This window comes from Lotus japonicus, chromosome 3, assembly GCF_012489685.1.
Source record: "Lotus japonicus ecotype B-129 chromosome 3, LjGifu_v1.2".
Taxonomy (NCBI): domain Eukaryota; kingdom Viridiplantae; phylum Streptophyta; class Magnoliopsida; order Fabales; family Fabaceae; genus Lotus; species Lotus japonicus.
In genome coordinates, this window is record NC_080043.1 from 57,972,619 (window position 1) to 57,985,487 (window position 12,869).

Consider the following 12,869-nt stretch of genomic DNA (forward strand, 5'->3'; position numbering starts at 1 on the left):
GGTTAATTAGGAAATTTTAATTAAATAAAACTAATTTGTATTTTTTTATTTTTTTTTCCTTGACACGTAAGCTTCATTTATCCAGTCAACATGCCTATTCATCACTCGCCGGAGCTCCGGGCTCCGGCGAGGACCTGCTCCTGACTTATTACAAACGAGAGGACCCAAATTTACAAATTTTCCGGGGAGAGACTAATTTCAGACGGCGAGACAAAGACAGGGGCCAAGTAGACGATTAACCCAAAAATAAAATAGTAAAGGTAGAACCATAGATCCTTCTTTCAAATCTTTGCCTCAGTACCCATCACTAATTAACTAGACAAATATGAGATGCAGAATTAAATAAAAGTACACACACTTTAATATCATGATAAGCCTATAAATACATCATACTCCGTAAATTGCAAATATGGGTGACACACTTACCGGTGAGACCCGGGTCTTGGCCTCACCCTCCAAGGATGAGTTTGAATCCTTTTAGAGTGGATCTCTGCCAGTCTCCATAATGGGGTAATAGAGGAGACAGTCCTCTTATGGCGGATGTTCCTAATATGTCATTAACATTCTGTCCGGTAAGGCTTGCTAGAATAAGTGAAGTAAACTATTACCAATCAACAAGCCTGAAATAATGAGCGTTTTGATCTCTTTAAGCCGAGCAGGACAAGAAGCATTCCAAGATAGTCCAAATTGTAAGCTACCTCCAGTAGTTGGAGCTTGTTAAGATTCCATGGAGGAAATCTGAACCAAAAATCAGTGTAGAAGCTTCTTCTTGCAACAGCCTTATGGTGGCTGAACGCATCAAAGGAGAACTTCCCGTGGTACTTGCCAAATCCACATTCACCAACTCCTCCAAATGGGAGAGTATCAGCTGCATACTGCAGAAAATACACACAAGGTATTTTATGTACTTATGATTAGTTAAAGGAGGAAATTAAGGGGAATGAAGAAAATGGACTTTTATATCCTGACATGATTTGTCCTAACTAAAGATATATTACAAATGTGATATTAAATCATTTCGTCTTTCTGAGTTGAGTGTAACTTTGCAAGTCTCACATTGGTTAAGTTGGTGAATGATGAGAGAGTCTAAGGATTTATATAGACTCAAGTCCTTTGTTACAAATACACTTTTAAATTTATATTTGTGTTTTTTTTTGTTGTTTTACGTTCTTATTTTAGATTAATGTGAAATGTAATTCAAATATTTGTTTCGGAGAGTGTGAGTGTACTGGCCTATTGGGTCATGGGGTGGTATTGCGGTTTTCTCCATATTATATTCGTATGTTGTTATTGTCTAACTGTTTTAAATTTCTCTATGATTTCCCAACACAACCAACAGTTTAACCTTTTGTTATAGTTTCGTTCATGACATTATATGAGAGTTCTAGTTGGATTTCGCTAAGCTAGGTAGTAGATATGTGCATTGTATACACTTCAGTCCTAGTGGTGTCATGACCCAAGACTTTACACTTTTGTGGTAGTTGGTTGATGACAAGATTTAACTTTCATCTTTTGCTCCCTGGCCTATTATTTTCTTTTCCTAACAAGCATTCCCTGAGATTTAGTTAAACAAGTTAAAGAAAGAAGAGCAGAAGGTGAATACTTGTAGAATTGCATCATTGAATACAATAGATCCAGATGATGTTTCAGACAGCAATCTTGTCTGCAGAGTTTTGTTTTTTGTAAAGGCATAAATTGCTAGAGGTTTTGGCCTTGATGATATGAATTCAATACTGTCTTCAATCTTCTCTACCTGCAAAAGCCAGGAAAATACAAATGAAACTGCACTTGGTGTAAACGAGTAACAATCATATTTGGTTCCTGCTTAGGCTAATGAACCGCTATAGCAACTTTCTTGGACTATTAACAACAAGTTTAGATATGAACTAAAGAACATTTATTTGAGTTTATCTAGTAGGTAAGTTCCAAGTGTTCTTTAGTTTGTATCCAAAAGACCCTAATTTACACAGAAATAGGAAAAAAAATATCTTGTATGCATCTTACAGTGATGATTGGAAGCAGGGGACCAAAGATTTCTTCTGACATGATTGCTGATTCAAGTGGCGGATCCAATAGTATTGTTGGCTCAATAAACCTGCACAAAAATTTTTGGTCATGAAAAATAATGGGGTTAAAACAAATTGGTCTGTAACATATTTGCTTCATAAGAAAAGAGAGTGCTAATTACAAGTCATCTTCATCCAATGAACCACCAAAAACCACTGATTCTTTGATCTCAGGATCAGTGAGAAGATGCTTGAGTCTCAAAAAATGTTCTTTATTAACAATCCTTGCAATTGTGTTGGATGCTTTTGGGTTTTCACCAAACATTTTCTTGATCCATACTTTCATTAATCCCACCTAAAGAATAAAAAAAGTAGTCATGCTTCAAGATCAAAGTTACACATAGAAAGCATGATTAAAAGCTTGAAATTCCTACCAATATAGAACTGAAACTCTTTTCTACGAGGATATAATCGATTGATATGCATGCTTGTCCTGCACAAGCCCCATATTTTGCCACCAAAATTCGCTTCACAGCCACCTTGTGGTTCAACAAAAGGAACTTTTGTAAGCCTAATTAACCAAAAAGTAACTTCTTTTTCTTTCTCTTCTTGTACCCTATGTGCATGTTTGGATACACAGTAGAAAATCACAGTAAAATCAATATGACGGTGGACATAGGCAACTTCCCTGAACTTTTGTGACTGACTGTCTACCGTAATTTTGAGTTTTTGACATCATTGTGGTTTTCCACTCTTCCCAAACATGCACTATGTATTTGAGATTTTTTTTGGCATGTTCCAAACCTCTCTGTCCCAAGAAGCTGCAAGGGAATCAATTAATGCTGGACATTTTCCACCTAATTCCAAAGTCACAGGTGTCAGATGCTCCACTGCTGCAGACATAACAATCCTCCCCACCCGAGCACTTCCTGATATTGGATTAAACATTCAAAAAACAATCATCAATGGTTACAACAACATAAAGTGTAATTTGTTCTTGAGCCATATAATCACTTCTGGCGAGAAATTATGAATGTAATTCATGGGTTATCATGTTTTGGATTATGTGCTTGCGACCAATCCAAATATAGTAAATGCGTGTTTAGAAGCTCGTTCGAAAATTACGGTCAAGCTAAAATAATGATGAAAGTAATTTTTTTAAGCTTTTGCATTTGTCTATCATGATTTTGCCTTCATCTTAATTTTCGAACGAGTTATGTGCATGATTGGACACCATTCTACCATCTAAATCCAAAATCAATTTTGAAAATAATATTATATAAGTAGGTTTTGAGTGCCGGAATTGATATTGTGGAAAGTTAAGTCAAATATACTTTAATAGTAACTAGTATGAATCATAACTTGAAATAAGTAAACCAAGACAGAGATGATGATGATGAATGATGGTGATGATGAAAAAGAGAAAAGTTGAGAATATTGACCTGTGAAAAATATCTTATCCCATCTTTGTTTGAGGAGTTGCTCGCCCACTTCTGGTCCACCATGGACGACCTTAATGGCATTACCATCCAAGTAAGTTGGAAGGACATTGGCTAGAAGAGTGGAACAAGCAGGGGAAATCTCTGAAGGCTTCAGAACCACAATGTTTCCAGCTGCTACAGCTCCAATCAGTGGCTCCAAGGACAGTCCTGTTTACAAAACCACAACTTGTTGATCTTGCAATGAAGCCATCTTTTAGAAAACCTTAAAGGGTTGAACTTTTATTCCGGGTTAACTCACCAAAAGGAAAATTCCATGATGAGATTATGAGAACAAGACCAAGAGGCTCAGGAACAATTTCTGCACTGGAGAGTAGTGCTATTTTGGGCAGTTTAGCCTGTAATTCAACCAGGAACATCAAAACAAAGAAAAGTACTGGGTATACTAATTACTAATCCTACAAATTGTATTTCTACAATTTATTTTGAAGCCAAAACGAATTATAGGAAGAAGCTCATGTGAGTAGCTTTTATGTTTTAAGCATGAGTAGCTTTTATGTGAGTAACTTGTAAGTGTCAACATTGATTTTGAGGATAGAGAAAGCATAATCTCACCTCTTTGCCTTCCATCCATTTTTTGAGAGACTTTGTTGCCAAATTCAAGGACTTGATTAAAGTTCCAATCTGAAAATACACATGGATTAGCTAAGAAACAAAAATTAAATAGATATTATTTTCTATAAGAAGCAAGTGTCCCACTAAGAGTATGCTTGTGTTACGATTTAAATGACATTTAGTTAATTTAAAAGCCAAGTTCCATTCAGTAAAAGTACATTTTGTGTATTGAAAAAGTTAAAATAAACACACCCATAATGTTAACCAATGAGATCCACATCAAACACACCTCATCTCTAAAAGCCTCAACTTGATGTTTCCCTAAATCCTGCTTGAGGGCCTTGAAGATTTCATCCTCTCTTTCCATGAGGAAATTATGCAACCCTTTAAGCTGTGATTCTCTCCATGATGCTTCCTTTGTTTTTCCACTCCCATAATACTTCCTCATGCTCTTCAGAACTTTCTCCAAAGATTCCAGTGAGTACTCCATGTTGTACATAGAGAATCTGATGCAGCACAACTGCTTTGCAAGAGTGCAACTAGTACATATATAATCTTCACAAGTAACCAACTTTCTAGGCTTTCAATATAATGGAAATTAAATGACCTATCTTTTTGGTTGGGGTGCCTAAATGACAAAATACAGGCATCATGTCATGTCGTAAGTGTACATACATTTACTACCCAAGCATGGAAGATGAATCCCTACATAACACATCTAAGTCAAAACCATAAGTACCCGCCATTCCATTCATTTCACATCACATGGATGTGCTTGGTAGGGGTGCACATGGCCGGGTCAACCCAATAAATCCATCCAACTCAATCCGATCCAATGGTAAAAATGCGGGTTGGATTGGGCAAACGGGTTCATCGGATGAAATTTATTACGATCCAATCATCTTTGGATCGGATATCGGATTTCGTAATAATCCATCCAACCCAACCCGAAATCCAATCATGTGATAATAATATATTATTTAATATATATTTTTTTATAATTTAAATTTTTACCTAACCTACTAGTACGGTATGTAATTTTTGGAGACTTGGAGTCATACTATTTAAGTGATTTTTAGGAGACTTTGAGACTAATTTGTTTGTAATTACTTGTCATATTTAAAAACTTGAAGTATTTGTTTAGTTATGTGTTGTTGTATAGATGTGTGTAGACAGTAGTTATGAACTTATGATGTAATCGCATGTTAGAGACTTGAAGTACTTGTTTTTTAATATTTTAGATTTATTTTTATTTTAATATAACGATCCAATCAATCCATCCAAACCAACCCGAAGATTGTCGGATTGGGTTGGTTCGGATTCGTAGGTGAAAATTCACAAAATCCAACCCAACCCAACCCAAATAGTTTTGATCGGTTCGGGTCTTGATTAGATTGAAAATCCATCCAACCCAACTCATGTGCAGCCCTAGTGCTTGGTACAGGTTAAAAACCCATGAGTTAAAAAACCACTTTGCTACAAGCTAAGTTAGGTGAGAGTTTCATGTAAATTCATCATGCCTCAACCCACTTCACTTTTAAATTAGGATAATTCTGAGGGGCTTCTTGCATGTCACTGAATTTCATATGGCAACAGTGTCATCATCTTTACCTAGTTTGCAAATTATTAATCATTTTAAAATTTTCTTATTTTAATATTGATTTTTTATTGTTGTTTTTTACTCTACCTAGGAGAGAGTGTGAGCGTTAGAGAGGTTAAAATGACAAACTGACATAGTATTCTTAATCATATTGACCCTAAACATGAGTCAGTGTCAAATTGATTTCAAATTAGCGTCAATCCAAACTAACACATATTTTTCCATCCAGTTAAGCGTCGGCTTGAACCGACGCTAATGCATGGGTGATGAGCGAACGTAAAAGTGACTGGTGATTTTTCCGTCGATTAAACCGATGTTTTTTACCGGTCAGCTAATGGAACGTTTACGTGGCCTAAATTTGAATTTTGATAGTTCGCGTCGGCTATGCATCAACTTCGGGATGGATGCTAATTTTTTACGCTAAATTGACAATTTCTTGTAGTGTTAAGAGAAATCTCCCAAAAATTATTATATTTTCCAAGTTATGCTGTAAAACTTAAGCTTTTATTTTATTTGCGATTTTTGTCTATATTTCAATTACTCTCTTCTCCTTTTCTTGTATGAATATTTAAGATTGAAAAGAAAAAAATGTCACAATTATATAATTATTGTATAACGGCATAAAAATAAAAATAATTTCTCAAACTGAATAAGTTAATCCATGTTCGTCCACAGTAGAAATTGAATTCTGGCTGAAATTGCTGCTACAACTTCCACCTACAAGTTACTGGTTGACACATTAAACAGGAGCGAAGTTTGTCGTCCACAATCAATACATTTTTTTGGGTACAAACCACAATCAATAAATAGCAGCAGACATGTAAATTTTTTCTAAAAAAATATATAAGTAATATAAAAAAACTACTTATCAAAAGAAAATTGTTTTTAGAGTTGTTGGTTATTTGCAACGAAAAATTAATCCATCACAAATCTTTATTACCATAAAAACATCAAACTGTTGCTAAATCCATTCTGAGCAGTTGTTATGGTAATAGTTTAAGGGAATTGTTATTCAGACCCCCCACAGCTATTCAGATCCAAAACATTTTCAGAAATCCAAAAATACCCTTGTCGAACACACTTTGAAAGTGCGACCCCTCTCTCACTTTGAAAGTGAGACAGGTGAAAGTGTTGTCTTACTTTGAAAGTGCGTACGATCGCACTTTCAAAGTGCGTTAGGTTGCAGAAAAAAAAAAAAATCTAAAAACGACACTTTAACAGTAGAAAAGAAGAGAGAGAGAGAGAGAGAGAGAGGAGAAGATGGAGGTTGTTGTTGTGGTGGTGGTGGTGACGGTGGTGGTGGTGGTGGTGGAGGAAAGAGGAAAGAGGAGATAGAGAGGAGAATATGGAGGTTTTGTTGTTGTGGTAATGGTGGTGGTGGTGGTGACGTAGGTGGTAGCAGTGGTGGTGGTGGCGGCGGAGGTGGTGGGTGGTGGTGGTGGTGGAAGAAAGAGGTAAGGAGAGATGAGAGAGAATGTGAGTAAGAATTTTTTATATTTTTTTTCATTAAGGGCATTTTAGTATTTTTACACATTTAAAGGAGGTCTGAATAGCTGTGAGGGGTCTGAATAACAATTCCCATAGTTTAAAGAGGGGAAAGAAACGTTGTCACTAATGAAGAGATTTAGTGGTGGTTTGACGTTTTTGCGGTAAAGTTGTCATTTTGTAAATCTGTGACGAAATTATTCCTTCTCTAAAATTTCATCGTTAACTTCATCTCATTATGTAGGTTTGTGAAAGATTATTTTTTGTGCAAAAAACCAATTTCTCTTTGCTATACATGTACAAAAGAGTTATGATATATACACACCTCTCCACTCCTTTTCCACCTACATTTATATCTATTTCTATTTTTTTTATTAACTAAATCACCTATCACATCTTTACTTTCTCTCTTCTTTCTTCCTATCTCTCTCTTCCTCTACCTCTCCACACCTAAAAAATGAGGTGTGAAGATATAATTACTAATGTACAAAACTATCCATGTTGAAATAGTTTTATATTTTATAATATTGAGCAAAACACCCAAGTACGTATCCAAATCATTTATTTCCTACACCCAGAGTCGTGTATAATGCAAGGTCATTAAGGCAATAGGCCAATAGCCTTAGGCAAAAAAAAAATATTAATACATATATAGTGTATACTACTAAGATTTGAGAGAGATGTAAGAGCATCTCCAATGTTAGTTCTCATTTCTTAGTTCTTAGCACTATTCATGTGGGCTCGTACTGTCACATGTGCTTAAACAACTCTTTGTAGATTTTGCTCCAACCATGAGTTCTTAGTTCTTAACACTATTTATCAGGTCCCACAATACCATTATATTAATATTTTTTATTTTCATATAATTTTGATTTAAATTTAAATGCTAATTTAACATACTTAAATTAAATGAATGAGAGAGAGAAAATTAATTTTTAATGCTAAGAACTAAAAAAGTAAAACTTCTTATATAAGAACCTAGTTCTTATTTTTAAGAACTAAGAACTCCACATCATCTCCTCCAGTGGTTAAGAACTCAGTTCTTAGTTCTTACCTCAAAAATAAGAACTAAGAACTTTGCATTGTAGATGCTCTAATAAAACAATGAAAAATCCGATCATAAGAATAGTATCTTTGTATATTTTTGATAAATCAAAATTTATTGAATTGGAAGTACAAGGGATACTTTTTTTTTGTACATCGAAAAATAGTACAAGGGCTACTTTAATACAATATAAATATAAATGTACAAAATAGACCTGATTCAAGTATAATTGCCACACTACAATAGTAATAGTTTAACCTCACAAACATATAAGAGCATCTCCAATGCTAGTTCTTATTTCTTAGTTCTTACTACTATTCATGTGGGCCCCTGCTGCCACATGTGCTTAAGCAACTCTATGTAAATTTTGCTCCAACCATGAGTTCTTAGTTCTTAGTTCTTAGCACTATTCATTTGGTCCCACAATATCATTATAGTAGTAATATTTTTTACTTTCATATAATTTTGATTTAAATTTAAATGCTAATTCAATACCTAAATTAAATCAATTGATGAATGAGAGAGAAAAAATTAACTTTTCATGCTAAGAACTCAAAAAGTAAAACATCTTATATAAGAACCTAGTTCTTATTTTTAAAAACTAAGAACTCCACGTCATCTCCTCCAACGGTTAAGAACCCAGTTCTTAGTTCTTAACTCAAAAATAAGAACTAAGAACCTTGCATTGGAGATGCTCTAAGAAACCCTACAATTTCAACCCATCCGCAAGACCATAGACATCATTAAGGGTTTGATTTATTTTCACAATTGAAAGTACTAAGAGAAGTGTTAACAAAAGAAATTAACACTGGTAAAAGTATTGAGTTATATTAAAACTTTAGATTCTTTTCCAAATGTATATATTGTATATAAAATTTTATTAACAATCCATGTAACGATTACTACTGGTGAAAGAAGTTTTTCAAAATTAAAATTGCTTAAATCATATCTAGGTGTTGGCCTAGAATTTTACCCTAAGAAAAAAGCCAAAGGGAATGATTGTCGAAATTAGCCATGTCGAAAACTGATAGTGAGAAGTTGAAAAATGGCTGAGTGTGGAGTCAGCATATCATCGACAAGAAGAAAATGTCGACTTGCTGAGAAGTTGACCATGCCAGCGGGGATAGTATATCGACAAACAAAAGCTAAGAGGATCAATCGAGCTTTAACCAACAGTTACCATCAACAACATAACTGACCAAGGACGTGGGGCATGGAGAACGTGGCCACTACAAGACAAACCAATAAAGCCATGATCAGAACGTGGGCAGCTTCTAGAAGGCAACAGTTGAAGGAGCGACCTATAAAGAGAATAATCACAAAGTTCAAGGGGGTTCGCAAATTAACAATCAGAAAACACTTATGTGCTTTAAAATCTGAATCACTGAGACGCAACGAGCCCTTGATGTTTGCCACTGAGTATGTGTTTGCTTGAACCAACAATGTTTTTATGTTTGTGTTTTCATTTTGTAATCACTATCTTGTACTTTCTAATTCAGATAATGAAGTTGGTTTCTCAGTTATTAGTTTTTGTGTTTCTGCACTTTTGTTTCAAGCAATCCATCTAACCAAAATTGTCCTCAATTTCTTACTTTTAAGTTTGTTTGTTTCACTTTTGATACCGTTTTCATTAAAGAACTTGAAATCAACTTGATTTTTCAGTTTAAAAACTTGGAGTATTTGTTTACCAAAAACCTCTGTAAACTCTAAGGTATAACAATGTTGCAAGATAGATTAAATGAGTTAACTGCAAAATGTTAGAATTGTTTGTTTATAAGACTATGATAAATAATTTCGCATCTAAAAATTGATAGGGGGCGGCTATTAAGTCTCTTTAAGATTATTATCTAAAAATGGTACTTTAACATTTTCGCCTTAAGCATCAAAATGTCTATACACGCCTCTATCCACACCAACTAAGAATAACATGGGTTGAGAAAAAATGACGCAATTGCCGCTAAGTAGATCAACTAGCGTGTAATTGAGTTTAGGTTTTGGATTTGCGTATGTTCCGGCCAAGAACATAGAAAGAAGGTATAGTACCTAGAGTGGAAGGATTGCAATGAGAGAATCTAGAGAGAGAGAGAGAGAGAGAGAGTGTGTAACCGCTTAGAGAGAGAGAGTGTAATTGAATTTCAAGTTTGTTATTTGTCAAATGAGCTAAAAGTCCCTTACAATTGCTAGCCGCCCCCTATTTATAGGCTAGGAGTTAGGCCTGGCGCCCCTAACTGTCTTCAGTGGGCCGGTTGGGCCTCTTGGGGGAGGCCCAATTCGCTGGCTCGCGTGTCGCCCTGAGGCAAGCATCCCTGGGCGTGGGCCCTAGGGGTCTCGCCCGGTCCACAAGTCCACAAGACACCGAGCTCGAAGCATGAGAGCTAAGAGTGTCTTTAAAAACAGGGGCGACAATCATGGAAAAACTAACTAATGTCAAGGCCTAGTGATCAAGAATAATTGCCAACATGGCATAGTAGGTAAAGCTAAACTTTGATTTTCTTAACGGGCCCCTCTGAACTCACGAGTCTACAAGTAGGCTTGTGGCAACAGTGCTTGGCTCGCTCGCCAAGCTGCAGGTGTGCTCGCCGCGAATCATGGTGACTTGACGCGCGTGGGCCACACGTAATATGCTGAGGAAATGCAAAGGTCAGCGAATCTGCAGAATCTCAACCGCTGTCCCCGAAACGTCCCCTCAAATCATGATAAAGCCTGCTAATTTGAATTCAAACCAATCAGCTTCAGCCGTTGTGACTCCCTATTTAATGCGCCATTCCTACTCCCCCATAATCCCTCAAATGCAATCATTCTCCTGCCACCATGGTGCACGATTCTCCACCTTCCCCTCACGTTCATCAGCAACTATTCTCAAAATTCTTACACGCGTCTCCCCTCAATAGTCACCCCCTTCCTATAAAGATTCTATTACCTCACCCTTCGCTTCTTTTGCAACCTCAACTCCTAGCCACCCTCTTTGCACACAAAATCCCCTCGAAAAACTGCTGCTCCGGCATCGACAACGCTCCTCTAGCTGCCCCTCTTTCTGGTGAGTTTCTAGAACCTCAAAGTTGCTTTCGTTTCTTCCATTTTACCCAAGACCTTTCGCCTTTCCCCCCATGGCATCAGGACGCCGAACCAAGAACTCCTATCGCGGCGTTACCGTCTGCACTCCTCTGTGGTACGTTCCTCCGGTCGACCTTCCCCCTCCTGGGGGAGTCCCTCTTGACACAAAAGATATTGTTACTTGGCTTCGCCGCCCTTATAACGACGCGAGCAACTTTCATTTTTTCTATATGTACGAGTACATGTTCACCAGTTTGGGGATCAGGCTCCCATTCTCTCCCTTCATTTGCTTCATGTTGCGCGACATCAACGTCGCCCCGTCCCAACTTCATCCCAACAGTTGGGCCTTCCTGCGATGCTTCGAGATTCTTTGTGATGCAATCCAGCGAGAGCCAGAGCCCTCCCATTTCTTTTATTTTTATGGCGTGGCCACCCAACCATCCCCACCACGCGACTGGGTCTCTCTGGAGGCCAGGCCCAACCGCCAGCGCTTCAACCCCCTTTGGACCACTATCACAGATGATCTTGCCCGTAGGTACTTCAAAATCGTGGTGTCTCACGAATATCCTGAAGTTTTTACTTCAAGGGACGGTACCGCCCGCTTCCCATTTTACTGGACCAAAGAAACATCCCGAATAGCCGACCCGCCCGAGAGCTCTTTGACCAACGAAGACAAGATTGTCATCAGCTTCCTGGCTAACCTTCCTATCCTAGACTGCGTTCGTGTGATCGATAAAGCTAGGGTTTCACTAACCCCCGCATACTTAGGTCTCCTGACCTTCCTCTAATTCGTTCCTTGTCCCTTGCTCATTTCATGCCCCCTATATTTTTACTGACTTTCCTTCGTTGTCCTTTGAACCAGGGAAATTGAATTTTACCAGTGCAAACCTCTTGGCTGCCTTTGAGAAGAAGAAAAATGTCCCATTCCCTCCTCAAGTCAACTTGAAGGGCGACAAGACACCCTCCCCGTCCAATTTGGAGGGTGAGGACAGGAAACGAGCGCCCCAGAGCCTCGGCGAAGAGGTCTCCCAACCGCCTCTCAAGAAGAAACTCGACTCGGTCGCCGGTTCTCCTTCTGGCGGCAAGGACGTTAATTCTTTCGTCTGGCGTATAGGGCGAGCTCGCCAATAGAGCTCCCCCTGGAGTCGACTCTACCACCACCTCGCTCTTTCAGACTGCCCCTGGTGGAAATGTTGCCCCGTCGCTTGCCGGGCAAACCTCAAAGCCCTCCACTGGTTCGACGCTGCCGCCGCCTCCAGGTCACATGCCACTTCAATCCTCGGTCTTCGGGAATCCTGGGATGCCCCTTACCCTCTCCTTCACGCCGGCCCAAGCCGAGAAGACGGATGAAGTGATTCAAAGGCAAGGTTTGGACAGAGTGTCCGAGGGCGCTCTGGGGACACTGCTCCATGCTTTTCATCGCTACAAGTGGGCCGCCAGAGATTCTGAAGCTTTGAGGAAAGAGGTGATTCGCCTTCGTGCCCTTAACTCCAAATTCATTGAAGAGCGCAAGGTGCTCCTGGCTCAGCTAGCCTCCCAAGAAACCGCCTCCTCCGAAAAGTTGGCGGAACAAACCAAACGCTCCGAGGTCAGCTTGGAGTTCTGAGACAAAAAGATCTTGGAAC

The 12,869-nt window shown here is 38.2% G+C and overlaps 1 protein-coding gene across 2 annotated transcripts; it reads right to left on the bottom strand.

The window, feature by feature from the left end:
• Nucleotides 1-276: 276 nt before the first annotated feature.
• Nucleotides 277-4,595, bottom strand: LOC130743438 (aldehyde dehydrogenase family 3 member F1-like). Of its 2 annotated transcripts, none has more exons than XM_057595687.1 (10): nucleotides 4,350-4,595; nucleotides 4,061-4,129; nucleotides 3,747-3,843; nucleotides 3,449-3,655; nucleotides 2,811-2,935; nucleotides 2,441-2,545; nucleotides 2,189-2,361; nucleotides 2,005-2,095; nucleotides 1,664-1,753; nucleotides 277-875 (listed from the first exon to the last, which is right to left on the bottom strand). In XM_057595687.1, exons 1-10 carry the CDS (start codon nucleotides 4,557-4,559, stop codon nucleotides 612-614), a joined length of 1,431 nt encoding a protein of 476 aa, XP_057451670.1. In that variant the 5' UTR covers nucleotides 4,560-4,595; the 3' UTR covers nucleotides 277-611. The 2 variants fall into 2 exon arrangements, with proteins under 2 accessions (XP_057451670.1, XP_057451669.1); XM_057595686.1 differs by having other exon boundaries at nucleotides 1,604-1,753.
• Nucleotides 4,596-12,869: the final 8,274 nt, after the last annotated feature.